The sequence below is a fragment of the Erpetoichthys calabaricus genome, chromosome 5 (assembly GCF_900747795.2).
Source record: "Erpetoichthys calabaricus chromosome 5, fErpCal1.3, whole genome shotgun sequence".
In the NCBI taxonomy this organism is placed as follows: domain Eukaryota; kingdom Metazoa; phylum Chordata; class Cladistia; order Polypteriformes; family Polypteridae; genus Erpetoichthys; species Erpetoichthys calabaricus.
In genome coordinates this window covers 97,272,496-97,287,495 of record NC_041398.2, presented here as the reverse complement: position 1 = coordinate 97,287,495, position 15,000 = coordinate 97,272,496, and the positions used below count along the sequence as shown (strand labels likewise).

General features: G+C 39.4%; 1 protein-coding gene across 2 annotated transcripts in view; it reads right to left on the bottom strand.

Annotated features, from left to right (window-relative positions):
• Positions 1-15,000, bottom strand: part of rab28 (RAB28, member RAS oncogene family) — a 214,408-nt gene that overhangs the window by 117,878 nt on the left and 81,530 nt on the right. For both annotated transcript variants that reach the window (XM_051928656.1, XM_028801812.2), the window contains exon 3: positions 8,503-8,591. In XM_051928656.1, coding sequence (XP_051784616.1) covers positions 8,503-8,591 — 89 coding nt within the window. The remainder of the gene's footprint in view (positions 1-8,502; positions 8,592-15,000) is intronic.

Genomic DNA, 15,000 nt, shown 5'->3' with positions numbered 1-15,000 from the left:
ACACCCCCCACAATTTCTCAGAATGGCAAGGCCCTTCCACATCCTCTCAGATTGTGAATGCCTCCGAACCCAAACTGAGTACTAGCCAGCTGCCGGGTTTTGTGCGCTTGCAGCGTACTGATGGCTCATTAGAATATGCATGTAAACAGGCTCACACTGCTAGTGACTCCTATTACCAAGAGCGCGATACTGGGAGCTTGAAAACACCACATTTTCTAGAGAAAGACGGTTGTCTTTTCAGAGTGATTACAGACAATTTGATGGAGGAATTTATTGAGCAGCTAGTAGTACCTGAGGGGCATAGAGAGATTCTTTTACAGCTGGCCCATTCTCACATCTTGGGAGGGCACCTGGGGACTGATAAGACCAGAGAGCGGTTATCAAAGCGATTTTATTGGTTGAATATGGGAAAAGATGTTGAACAGTTCTGTACTTCATGTCCTGACTCTCAAATCGTTTCTGCTTATAAGCCTCCTCGGGCTCCTCTTTGTCCTATGCCTATTTGGGATGTTCCCTTTCAGAGGGTGGGATTAGATATTGTAGGCCCTTTGCCTAAGACCAAAAATGGTTTCCAATATATGCTGGTGTTAGTTGATTATGCAACGCGATATCCAGAAGTAGCTGCTTTGAAAAAGGCCAACTCCTCCACAGTAGCCAAAGCTCTGTGCGTGATTTTTACTCGTATTGGCATTCCTAAGAAAATTCTGACTGACCAAGGCACACCTTTTACTTCTCGTGTGATGAAACAATTATGTAAAAGATTCGCTATTAAGAAATTGGGCACCACCGTTTACCATCCTCAGACTAATGGTTTGACTGAACGGTTTAATAAAACTTTAAAACAAATGATCAGAAGAGTTGCTCATAATGATCCCACAACTTCGGACACTGTCCTGCCTTTTGTTTTGTTCGTGGTGCGGGAATCGCCGCAAGCATCCACTGGTTTGAGTCCTTTCAAGCTGTTATTTGGCAGGCGCCCACGAGGCATCCTAGATGTTGTACGAGAAGAATGGATAGGACATGAAACAACATCTCTCGGGGAGAGTTTTGCGGAGCGGGTAGTTTCCTTGCAAGATAGAATTTCTAGACTTTCTTCTATTGCTGTGGAGCATCAACAACGAGAACAGGAAACACAAAAACGTCTTTACGATAGACGCAGTCAGCTTCGCGAATTCAAACCCGGCGATCGTGTTTTAGTACTGGTACCGTCTGACCCGCACAAATTCTTAGCTAAATGGCAGGGCCCGGCAGTTATCGAGGAGCGTATAGGACCAGTAAATTTCAAGGTTAGAATACCAGGCCGGTGAAAACCATTCCAAATTTTACACATTAATCTCTTAAAGAAATGGCACGACCGACAAGGGGTTTACACATCCTTGGCTGCTGTTTCTCAGACTGATGTTGTCATTGGTAACGATTTGACTGATTCACAAAAGACTGAGAGTTATTAACCTTGATAGAACAGAACACTGATGTTTTTTCAGACTTACCAGGCGTCACTAATTTAGCAGAACATAAAATCACCACTGAACCCGGTGTTCGGGTGCAGATGCGGCCATTTCGAATCTCGGATGCACGAAGAAGTCAAGAAGATGCTGGAGCTAGGTGTAATTCAAGAAAGTAAAAGTGACTGGTGTAGTCCGGTCGTGTTAGTTCCCAAGCAAGACAGTTCGGTTCGCTTCTGCATCGATTTTAGGCACTTGAATAAGGTTTCTAAATTTGATGCTTACCCAATGCCCCGAGTAGACGAGCTCTTGGAAAAATTGGGTCAGGCGACTTATATCTCCACGCTAGACCTCACAAAAGGTTATTGGCAGGTGCCTCTAGAGGCTGACAGTTGTGAGAAAACATAATTTGCGACTCCTGATGGACTTTATGAATTTGCAAGACTCCTGTTTGGTCTTCATGGGGCCCCTCTAACGTTTCAGCGAATGATGGATCAGATACTGCGTCCACATTCGGAATATTCTGGGGCGTATCTTGATGATGTGGTGATTTTCAGCAATGACTGGCATTTGCATTTAAAATGTCTCCAGGCTGTCCTTGACAGCCTAAGACAAGCTGGATTGACTGCTAACCCTAAGAAATGTAAACTAGGTATGTCTGCGACTCATTATCTAGGTTACTCCATGGGCAGGGGTTTACTTCATCCACAATTAAGGAAAATTCAGGAGGTGCTCGCTTACCCACATCCTAAAACGCAAAAACAGGTGCGCGCTTTTCTCGGACTAGCTGGTTACTACAGAAGATTCATCCCTGACTTCGCAAGTAGGGCTGCTCATCTCTCAGAGCTCATTAAAGGAAGAAAAAAACGCCCTATTATATGGACAGAACCTTGCGAACGTTCCTTTTCAGATTTGAAAAAAGCTTTGTCTTCTTATCCAGTGCTGCGAAATACTGATTTCTCTAAAGATTTTATACTACAAACGGACGCTAGTGCATTCGGAGTAGGCGCAGTCCTGTCTCAGGTGTTTGATGGGGAAGCACACCCTATCACATATTTGAGTAGGAAATTACTCCCCAGAGAACGCAATTATTCAACTATTGAGAAAGAATGTTTGGCGATTAAATGGGCTGTAGAAGCGCTACGCTATTACTTATGGGGACGAAAGTTCACATTAGTAACTGATCATGCTCCACTTCAATGGTTATACCGTCAAAAAGATACTAACTCCTGTCTCATGAGATGGTTCTTGGGATTGCAACCTTACAATTTTGAAGTCAGGCATCGACCTGGCTCTGAGCATATTAATGCTGATGTCCTGTCACGTCTGTTTGAACCTGGTTTGGAAGATCACTTGATTCACGAAAACGTGAATAAAGCTGAGGGAGGGGGTGTGAGCTGCGAAGCTGATCGCACCCCCAGAAGATACAGACGCCCCTGGGAAAACCCCTAAGAAACATAGACAGATTACCTTCACATTCCTCCTTTCCCTTCTGGCCAGCTTTGTCGCGTAATGTGTCTCTTGCGCGGTGCTCCGCCTTCTTAAAAAGCCTGCACGGGCTTCTCTCAGTTTGTTAAATTGATTGTGTGCTTCTCCTTATCTCTCTCTCAGACATTCTCTGCTCCTAGCGGAACTGTCATCTCTGACTTGTCATGGAGCACGTTTAAACTTTCGAAAAAAGACAAATGTTTGTTTGCAGTGCTTTGAATAAAGTTCCTTTTTTTTCCTACAACCTCCTGTGTCTCTGTGCAAATCTGTGACCCAAGCGTGACTATATATATATATATATATATATATATATATATATATATATACACACACACACACACACACACACACACACACACACACACACACACACACACACACACAGAGAGAGAGAGAGAGAGAGAGAGAGAGAGAGAGAGAGAGAGAGAGAGAGAGAGAGAGAGAGAGAGAGAGAGAGAGAGAGAGAGAGAGATACTTTATTACTCCCAAGGGGAAATTCACATACTCCAACAGCAGCATACTAATAAAGAAAATATTAAAGAGTCTGCGGTTGGTTGACACCCTGCCCAGGATTGGTTCCCTGCCTTTTGCCCTGTGTTGGCTGGGATTGGCTCCAGCTGACCACCGTGACCCTGTGTTCGGATTCAGCGGGTTGGAAAATGGATGGATATTAAAGAGTGATAACAATGCAGGTATACAGACAGACAATAACTTTGAATAATGTCAACGTTTTCTCCTCCGGGTATTGAAGAGTCGCATAGTGTGGGGGAGGAACATTCTCCTCAGTCTGTCAGTGGAGCAGGACAGTGACAGCAGTCTGTCGCTGAAGCTGCTCCTCTATCTGGAGATGATACTGTTCAGTGGATGCAGTGGATCAGACAACTTTTTTCTAATTTTGGTTCTGTACATTACCACAATGAATTTTAAATGAAACAACTCAGATGCAGTTGAAGTGCAGACTTTCAGCTTTAATTCAGTGGGGTGAACAAAACAATTGCATAAAAATGTGAGGCAACTAAAGCATTTTTTAACACAATCCCTTCATTTCAGCGGCTCAAAAGTAATTGGACAATTGACTCAAAGGCTATTTCATGGGCAGGTGTGGGCAAGTCCGTCATTATGTCATTATCAATTAAGCAGATAAAAGGCCTGGAGTTGATTTGAGGTGTGCTGCTTGCATGTGGAAGATTTCGCTGTGAACAGACAATGCAGTCAAAGGAGCTCTCCATGTAGGTGAAAGAAGCCATCCTTAAGCTGCGAAAACAGAAAAAACCCATCCGAGAAATTGCTACAATATTACAAGTGGCAGGGCGGCATGGTGGCACAGTGGGTAGCGCTGCTGCCTCGCAGTTGGGAGACCTGGGGACCTGGGTTCGCTTCCTGGGTCCTCCCTGTTTCTGCGTGGGTTTCCTCCGCGCGCTCCGGTTTCCTCCCACAGTCCAAAGACATGCAGGTTAGGTGGATTGGCGATTCTAAATTGGCCCTAGTGTGTGCTTGGTGTGTGGGTGTGTTTGTGTGTGTCCTGCGGTGGGTTGGCACCCTGCCCGGGATTGGTTCCGGCCTTGTGCCCTGTGTTGGTTGGGATTGGCACCAGCAGACCCCCGTGACCCTGTGTTCGGATTTTATTTTATAAACAAAAATGGCATACTTGTTTATTAGAAAAAATAAAGAAGCAGAATTTTTAAATGTTTCAACTATCAAAACATTTAACGAATTCCTCGAATGCACTTACGCCATGTTACACCAGGCGTCCATTTCCAAGCTTGCTTGAATATCTTTGCAGGACAGGATTCAAAAATAGAATGTTATTTTTAAACAATATACACTTGCAATCAGCCCAGTATGCATCTAAAACAGTATCATCCCTATGCTTTCTGTTTCAGGTACTCCAGTGTTCCTGGTACATCCAAATGTTTTGTGTATGCTAACTGAATAGGAAACTCTAAATTAGTCTTGTGGGGGTGAGAGCAATAGACAGTCAGTTGCCTTAAGTGGGTTGATTCCTTACTTCTACTATACATTATGTTACCAGAATAGGTAAGAGCATGAATGATGGCTTCTTGAGTGGCACTCACCACTCAACTGCCAACCCTCAACTAAACCCTAAAATAAGATTAAGTATCTTTCTGGAGTAGAGTGATGTTTGAGAAAAAGTATATGTGAAGCAAAATCCATTTTCTGGCATTTTTTGTTTAAAAAAAATAATCACAGGCCTGACAGACTGTGCGCTCACCACTCAACTGCCAGTGACTTACTCATATTCTGCAAAAGGCATGCTGTAGTTTTACAATTTAAAGTGACTATTTAGACAAACTCTATTACAAATAGAAGCCATCATTCATGCTCTTTCTTCCTTAAACACCAATGTCAATGAAATGTGTCACCTTCCAGTTACTATTCTAGCAGTGAAACATTTATTTTCACCTAACTTTTCAAAAAACACACTTGTGTAATTAAGCCAGATAGAATGAAACAATATCAAAGGAAAAGTATGAACGTATTCTGAACAGTAGATTTGTACAATGAGATTGGCAGGACCATATATGTCAGGCTGTTTGACTGAACGTCTCAGTCCAAGGAATTAACTAATCAAATATACCAGAGGCACGAACGGGATGGCACAAATGTAAACCAAACGTTATTGACAAATGATTCTCATGCTCTTATCAGCATGTTTACTGGCAAAGATTTATTTAATCAAAGAAGCTTTTTTACATTCAGAAATAGTACAATGACTTAATGACCATGTCACCATCGATAATTCAAGGCAGGGTTTTGTTCTCAAAAAATTTGGTCCATCTGTTTTAGTAATTTGTGTTAATATAAATATAAAATAATCATTATTTTAGTAATATAAACCAGGTACAATAAACATAGTATGAAACATGCAATTCAAGAAATGCCAGGGTTGTAAGGTGTATGCGGACCAATTCAGCAATTTAGCAGAAATCCAGCCTTGGAGTATTTCAATCTTTATATTCCTAAAATATTGTCAGGATACATAGCAGGCAAATAAATGATTTTTCTACAACTGTTTGCAATGACAATGTAGTCTCCTTGAAAACTAAAGGTTTAAACTGAAAGAAAAATATGTTTTTGCAGTGGCAGTTCAAGCATTTTGAACTGGAGACACACACAAATTCCAAGGATTTAGCATATGACCATGTGGGGAACAGACCGGACACAGACAGGTAGACATGATGTTTAAACCACACACGTTTATTCACAACTACTATTTACACTTATCGTGAGCACAAACCCAGTGTCGCAGCACCAATCACCCCTCAAGTCCTTGGCCACACGCACAATGCCTTCTCTCAGTCTCTGGTCCGCCTCCACTCCTCTCCACCAAGCTTCGTCCACTTCCACCCGACTCTTGGCCCTAACTGGAGGGAGGTGGCCCCTTTTATTCACCTCGGAAGGACTCCAGGTGTATCCTGAGGGCTTCTGTAGCCACACCCCTGTGTGGCGGAAGCTCTGTCGGCATATCCGGAAGTCCTCTGGGTGTCTCCAATACTCTTCCCCCCCAGTACTTCCGGGTGTGGCAGAAGTACTGAGGTCCAGGGCTCCCAAGGCATCGGGGCGCCCCCTGGCGGTGACCACGGGCCCCTACAGGGTTGAGCTTCCATGCTCTCTACCCATGGCCCCCAAAGCAACCAGGGCGGACGCCCCCTCGTGTTCTGGAGGAGGCACAAGCCCTCCTCCGGTCCTCCTGGGCATCCTGTCCGGGTAGGAACCCCAACCGGGTGCCACAACCAATAAAAACCATTACTGACATCAGAAGCCAGAATCCTATTTTAGACCCAGCACAGAGTTACATTTCTGATTGTCAATCCTTAAAGAGGGTATAAAGTTAGCATTGTCAGCACAGGTACATTGTTTTAAATTTAAATTGGAAATTTAAATTAAATTTGACTGCTGATGCTGTCATTTTCATCACTTACTACAATTCTCTCTCATTATTACAGTTTTGATATGCATTCATCACACTGTTTTATGTTATTTCCACAGTTATTTTCTTCCTCAGACAATCTGCCCCTCTCTCTCCCCTCACTTTGCACTTTGTCTTTGCAGTGCAGTTGTTAGTTGGCTTGAAACAAGTATCTGTATGGGTGAAGAGAGCTCTTTCTCATTGTTTTGTGTGCTCATACCATTTTCTAGAAAAGCAGATTGTGGGAGAGAAGTCTTATATACAATCAACATGTGACATTTTCTAATTTCTTTGATAAGTGGTCCATGGCATAGAACAGACTGTGAATGCTGGTGTCTCCGTTGGCTGCAAAGCCTGTGAGCGGTCAGTCAGGGAGATGGAAAGTGGAAGATGCACTGTGCCCAGGAAGGACAACAAGGGAACCTGATGACTACAAGGTTTTATTCTGTTTTAACTGCATGTATTATTTACAGAATTATAACTCACAGAGTTGCATATGGTTTTATTGGAATACTTATTATTTATTTACTTACGGAAGTCACTTTTTGCACCTATCCCTTGCTACATGCATGTGTCCTCATTTGCCCGGCTCATCTCTGTACATTTTATTGTTATCTGTGGGTCATTAAATATTACGTCCAAACATCAGTAGCATGTGAAAATAATATAAAACAATACAATACAGTTAATGACCTTCAAATAAATGTATTGAGTCCAAGCATTCATAAGTCAGGCTTGTATTGTTTTATAAAAAAAAAAAAAAAAAAAAAAGGTGCCCCAGGAAACCGCCTAGTTCACCTAAATGGCAGAGCTGGCCACACCAATGTTGACCCATAACTATATGAATTAGTATGGTAACATGTGCACAGTGCCATGTAGCACATGCATGGTGCCAGCTACAGACAAAATTTAAAACTTGAAACCAAAACTATTCAGCTGTTAAAGCCCATATTCAATAGTAGCTTCAAAAAATTAGAGTCAAGATATGACAAATAAAAATTGGACAATGGTAATTTCATTTTCTAGAATACAATACTTTGCAACTTTAAACTTTTTTAATGAATTATTTAAACATAAGCACTTGTGAGACTAATATTTTAACTTATTTTTAATATTTATTAATACTCCATTAAGTTGTACATTATATGTGGCCACACAAAATAAATTAATAAATAAATTAATATGATGTTGACATTTTTGATGATTACCAAAACATTTTGGGTTACAGTACCTTAAAAATGACAAGTGAGGAAAACTGAGTATGCTGTCTGGCTAAAACATGCTAATTCTAATCACAGTAATAATAAAATGTCAATACTATTGCCAAACAAATTTTGGCATGTGTCAACAGTAATTATTCACATCAGTTTGCTAGTTAAACAGCCTACAAAAGCAAAACTGATACATTTGTACATATGGTGAAAGTAATATTTTAAAATACTGAAATCATTAGTATAACATTGTAAATCCTAGGTATGAACTCCAAAATAATGCTGTAATGAGGCACAACCAACTTATCAATAATGAAATCATCCTTGTCATACATAATTAAAAAAGAAGAACATACCAAGAAAGAACTTAACTCAAACATCTAATTACATCACATGGGCTGAAACTAGTACACTATAAGCATTTTACCTGAGCTCCATAAATATATTTATCCAACATTTTTCCTCCAATTGTTTGTCCACCAATATCCCAGACTTGCAGTGTAACATTAAGGTTTCCTGTTAAAAAAATCAAAAGAAAATAACTTTAAACAGACAAATTAATTAACTAAATCATCACCCTCTTCTCCCTATAAGCATTAGTAGCTACAATTATGTTTATAAACTATCATAATAAATACAGTATGTACAGATTACATTAATATTCAAGTAAGATATACAAATATTTAGCTAATGTTGGTCTATCAATTGCACACTTTCTTCTGAACACTAAACTGGAATTAAGCAGGTATACAGTAATCCCTCCTCCATCGCGGGGGTTGCGTTCCAGAGCCACCCGCAAAATAAGAAAATCTGCGAAGTAGAAACCATATGTTTATATGGTTATTTTTATATTGTCATGCTTGGGTCACAGATTTGCGCAGAAACACAGGAGGTTGTAGAGAGACAGGAACGTTATTCAAACATTGCAAACAAACATTTGTCTCTTTTTCAAAAGTTTAAACTGTGCTCCATGACAAGACAGAGATGACAGTTCTGTCTCACAATTAAAAGAATACAAACATATCTACCTCTTCAAAGGAGTGTGCGTCAGGAGCAGAGACTGTCATAAAGACAGAGAAAGCAAACAAATCAATAGGGCTGTTTGGCTCTTAAGTATGCGAAGCACCGCGGCACAAAGCTGTTGAAGGCGGCAGCTCACACCCCCTCCGTCAGGAGCAGGGAGAGAGAGAGAGAGAGAGAGAGAGAGAGAGAGAGAGAGAGAGAGAGAGATAGAGAGAGACAAAGAAAAACAAACATGCAAAAATCAATACGTGCCCTTCGAGCTTTTAAGTATGCGAAGCACCGTGCAGCATGTCACTTCACTAAGCAGCTGCACAGAAGGTAGCAACGTCAAGATAATCTTTCAGCATTTTTAGACGAGCGTCCGTATCGTCTAGGTGTGCGAACAGCCCCCCTGCTCACACGTCAGGATCAGAGAAAGCGCAAGAGAGAGAAAGAGAAAAGTAAGTTCGGTAGCTTCTCAGCCATCTGCCAATAGCGTCCCTTGTATGAAATCAACTGGGCAAACCAACTGAGGAAGCATGTACCAGAAATTAAAAGACCCATTGTCCTCAGAAATCCGCGAACCAGCAAAAAATCCGCGATATATATTTAAATATGAATACATATAAAATCCGCGATAGAGTGAAGCCGCGAAAGGCGAAGTGCGATATAGCGAGGGATCACTGTAAATAAATAATGGATTAAAAGACTACTTTAATGAAAACAGTAGGTTATAGTGCAAAAGCATGTTTATAAATGTGGTGTTATCCAAAGGGCAGCCATATATTTCATTTACATAAATGGTTTTAATAAGAACAAAACACTGGTTGAACTTCCTTAATGCTCAATTTAATGGATACTTACACAAACTCCCTACAGATCATCTTGTACAACAATTCAAATTTAGGCAGGTATGATGAAATTAAATAAATGGATGGTAAACAAAACTGATGACCAAAAAATGTCATACATCACATAGCTGAACAGAATTATTTTAAATAGAATGAACTTCATTTATAGACATTAAGAGTGCTGTTAGGTCTAACATAAATTGGTAATGTGTAGTGTCACATCTGTAAGCTATAAGGGTTCATTTATACTTCACGCTCAGAATGCGTACGCGCACGTATCATGGCTGCCATGCGTTCCCAGCGTTCATTTGATGCGTCCAGTTTAAAAATTAATGCGACTCGTGCACGAGTTGCAGTACCTACAAAAAGTCGGGGGGTGCAGTGTGATGTGACATCAGAGCCTCTGTTTACTATCTACATGTGACAGAAAGCCTCTATGCGGATCCTACAGGATCGATGTGCGCGCTTCAATGTTTGATGAATGGTTCAATGTGGTGAAGCAAAATGCCGACATACAGATGCATTTGTGGTGCTTTTATATTCAAAAATAGCATATTCACGATCGTAATGACATGATACATTTTAAAAGTCTCACATACCACCTTTTGTGCCATCTTTTTTTCTGGGGCTTCCTCCTGACCTGACAGCAGCGGCAAACAGCAATAGATCACCACACAGAACACATTAAATGTATAATATTCCAACTCTATGCACATTTAGAAACTTTAGAATTATACTTGATATCACTTTAATGATGAAATGAATTAAAGCATGTACTGTATGTTACATTTTACAGATAAATCGTTCATTTTGTTTAAATAATGAATACTGTTAATAATTACACACATGGGGGTGACACGGTGGCAGAGCGGTAGCATTGCTGTCTCGCAGGGAGTCACGTCGCTGGTATTCCCTGCCTGGAGTTTGCATGTTTTCCTGCTGGGTTTCCACAGTGTGCTCCGGTTTCCTTCCAAAGATATGCAGATTTGGTGGCATTAAAATGATGCTAGTGTATGTGAGTGCTTGTATTCACCTTGCGATGAGCTGATGCCCAATCTAGAGATTGTTTCTGCTTCGTACTTACTGGAATGGACACATCAATGGATTTAATCATTAAACATCCTTTTCAGGGATATTGCGATAAGGTGTCATCGGAATTTAATGGGTGTACCAAGCAATACACAACACAGCGAAGCCGAGCCTGTTCTCATCGTGATATCTCGCACTGCCACCTGGTGGATTCCTCCAGATTTACGCAAAGTATGCGCGAAAGTATAAACAGTAAAATGCTTGAGTAGCAGCAGCATCCGCTGGAGCATGCGTCGCGTGAAGTATAAATCTGGCCTAAGAGCTGAAACAAAACACAATAAGCCTAAACTGAACTGAAGCCACAAACGTACAATAAATGAGAAAGAAGCCACTATGTTAGTAATTCAAGCATGGAAAATATACCATCAATCATTAAACCTACTTAATAACAGCACTGGGTAAAAAAACATGTTATTTTGCTATATTTCAGAACTAGCAACGATGACTTTGAAAACTATAGCTGAGAAGTATATGCACTATTGACTGTAGGAAAACACATGATTATAAGCAGGGACAATTTGTTCCTGTGTGCTGTATGAAATAAGTTGGATTTGTTGGTCACAAGAAATTACTAAGCAGGAGACATGTAGCAGACCCCAAACACTTTTAAGACTGCCAAGTGAAAAGACAAGAGAAAGTTTTTTGCATGCTAGTGTACACTATACTAAGAAGTATGTACATAAATTGAGAGTTTGTCATCTCATACACTATATTGTTAAACACATAACTTTTACAGTGAGTATTTGTTAAATTAACTCTTATAAAGACACGTGTGTTGAATCCATTTGTCAGGCACTACCAATTAAATATCACAAACTGAACAAAACTATTTCAGTTTTAGTTAAAAAGCTTATTTCTGGCAGAATGGCACATTTAGGGCTATAGATATCCACTGATAGAACATTTCAAAACATCAAATTCAGGGGTAAAACAACATAAAAATTAAGAACACCAAAATCTCAAAAGTGCTTTTAGTGATTTAACTGAAGATAGATAAAGTTATAGAAAAAAGAAAATTAGCTGGCGTATGGTTTTTTGTTTATCAGTTTTTGTGGGTGATAAAGCTGTAGATAGTGGAGTATTCATAGACAAAGCAGCCTTCTTTTGCCTCAGCTGTAATAACATGGAGAAATGGGGCATGCAGTTCATGCAAAAGAACATCACAAGCAGAACAGCACCATGGTATAAGCTGAGGGCAAGAGGAAAAGGGCAGCAGCCCTACACAGATAAAAAAGACAAGGTGGTGAGCTACATAGAAAATGAGATTTGAAAAGGATGAGGAAGACATGGTTAGCCAGTGGCCTCCTTCGGTACATGCAGTACTCCCTATTCTATTGACAAACACCAACACAGGGACTACAATTACCATCAGCCAGTGAGCTGCTCCAGAAGATTTCATCAGTGCTCACAAAGTTTAAATAAGAGCATCAACAAAAGTGACATGTCACCAAAGGTAGCAACTGCTGAATTTTTTCTCAACCACTCTGGGATAAAGATTTTATTGTTTTTCTGGACTACAGCATTTATCTTGGAGTCTGTCTTTTTGTCTCATCTTGGATTTTGTTTAGACATGTTGCATTAACAAAAGATACTTTTGCCCCAGTTTATTTTAGTCTGGACTCTTTTCTGAGAAATGTGTTGCAAAACCACTGTATGCATTGTTGTCAAACCTTTTGATGAGCCATCTTTCTTTCTACAAAAAACAAAAAAAAAACTTTTAAAACTCCCAAACCCAAATACCTGCTTATAGTAACAGCTGAAGAAAAAGCTGTTTTGCTTATTATTACCTACTACGATCTTATATTTCACATTATCTATAGTATGAAGCGAGATTCTGGCAGCTGGCCAGTGGCTATGTGATGTACTTGACCATACATGCACTTCATTTTACTGTGTATACCATATGTGACAACAAATCTCTCTATTATATAAAAAAAATCCGGCGACAAGACAAGACTTTTTTGAAGAGATTTTTTCAAGTCCGGTGAGACTTAGGCCATGAAATTTTTTCAAGTCACACCCTCCTCTCACAGTACACACACAGTACTCCAATCTCTTATTCGTGTGAATGCTTTTGCCAGACACAGTTCCTGCTCTCTCAGCTCATAAATTTTAACGTTTTCCTCACTTTAAGTTCCCAATTAAGGAAGATGTATTATGTCCAAATATTATTGAAGAATTTCATCACAAAGGGTTATCAACAGAAAAAAATGATACATGGGCAATCCTAGCACAGAGAAACGATGAAGTCAAACGAATTAACACCAAAAATGTTGAACGGTTACACGGCAAATTGGTTAAATGCGTATCAATAGACTATGCTGAAACAGTTGGCAGTGATCGTGCGGAGCATGAAAACATCAACTTACAATATCCCGAAGAATATCTACAACTGTCAACACTGTACGGTCTTCTACCATACGAATTACTATAGAAAGAAGGATGTATCCAAGAAAGGTAATGTAGTATATCTTCTGCAGATAACATTAGACAGCAAAGGAGATCTTGATGCCATTCGTATTAAAAGTTAACAGTTTCCTGTTAGAATAGCTATTGCAAAGACAATTAACAAATCTCGAGCCAACATTTCAAAAAAGTCATTTTATTTAATAGAGAGAAATTCAATCACGGGCAGTTATACATTGCATTGTCACGATGAAAGTCCAAACACAGAATCAAAATTTAATGTGATATTGATGAAAATTTAATTCAAAAAATTGTTTTTACTGAAGTTTTACAGTAAAAGTGTAAGTTTAAAAAGTATGTGTGTTAATTTCAAAGCGAAACAGAATGAAATCGTATTACTCAATGAATAACTCTAATGCAAAATGAAACATAATTTACTTTCAAATTATTACGTTTTACTATTTTTTAATATGGTTAATTACTCATTGTAATGCAAAATAGTCAGTTCTATTATTCATATGTAACAGTTCCCATGAAAATAAAAATCTGTTTAAACTGTACATCCGCATCCCCATACGCAAGTGGCAGAACCATAAAGAGGCTAGTGCATAGCGCAGACCTGGGAGTTGGCGAGTGAAGCGAGCTGGGGGGAAAGCCCCCTTATCTGATATAAAAAAAACTGTAGTGTAATCAGTTTATCATTGCAAAGCCTTGTGTTTTTGAACAAGCCAATACTGTTGTTGACTTACATATTGTCACTAAATTCACAACACCAATCAATGATCAGTGTTAAGTGGTTTCTACATTATCACCAAAAGTAGACTATTAAATTTAGTAGTTTAGTGCTAAATTAGAAATTTAGTAAATGGTCTGTTGAATCAATTTCTATAGCAAAATACAGATGGTAAAGTCAAAATTCAGCACGAAGAGCATGAAATCATGGGTTTATCAAGCCTTGTCTCACATTCATAAGCTGATGGTGGTAAAATAATTAATAATGGCGTGTTACCTTGGCACCCTTTAGATATCCTAATACTAACTACAAATATATAAATGTACAAGCATAAATAAGAATTGTTGCTAAACATATGTATCTCTTTTCATCCACTTTTATACCATTATTTAAGTGGAAACATCCAGTAGGATAATGCATCATATCACACCTCATTTCAAGCTGGGTGAATAAACATGAAAGCAACTTCAGTTTATTTCAAACGCCAACATAGTCTCCTGCTCTCAAACAGAACACCTTTGGTATCTGATGGAAAAGGAAGTTCACTGCAAGAATGCATAACCCAAAAATTTGCCAAAACTGTGTAATGCTAGTAATTTAATCTAATAAAAATGTTAAGGATTAAGTTTAGCAACTAGTTGAATCCATGCCTTCAAAAAATAAGGATGAATTAAATTAATTATGTAATTAAATGAGGCGAAATAATTTTATCCAGTACTAAACAAGTGTATGTAATAAACTTGCCACAGAGTGTATTACAACAACAGTTCTGAAGATTTGGTCCACACTGTCATTTTTGTGACACCTTTCCACACTTTGACTTTTACCTTAACAAGTACATGTT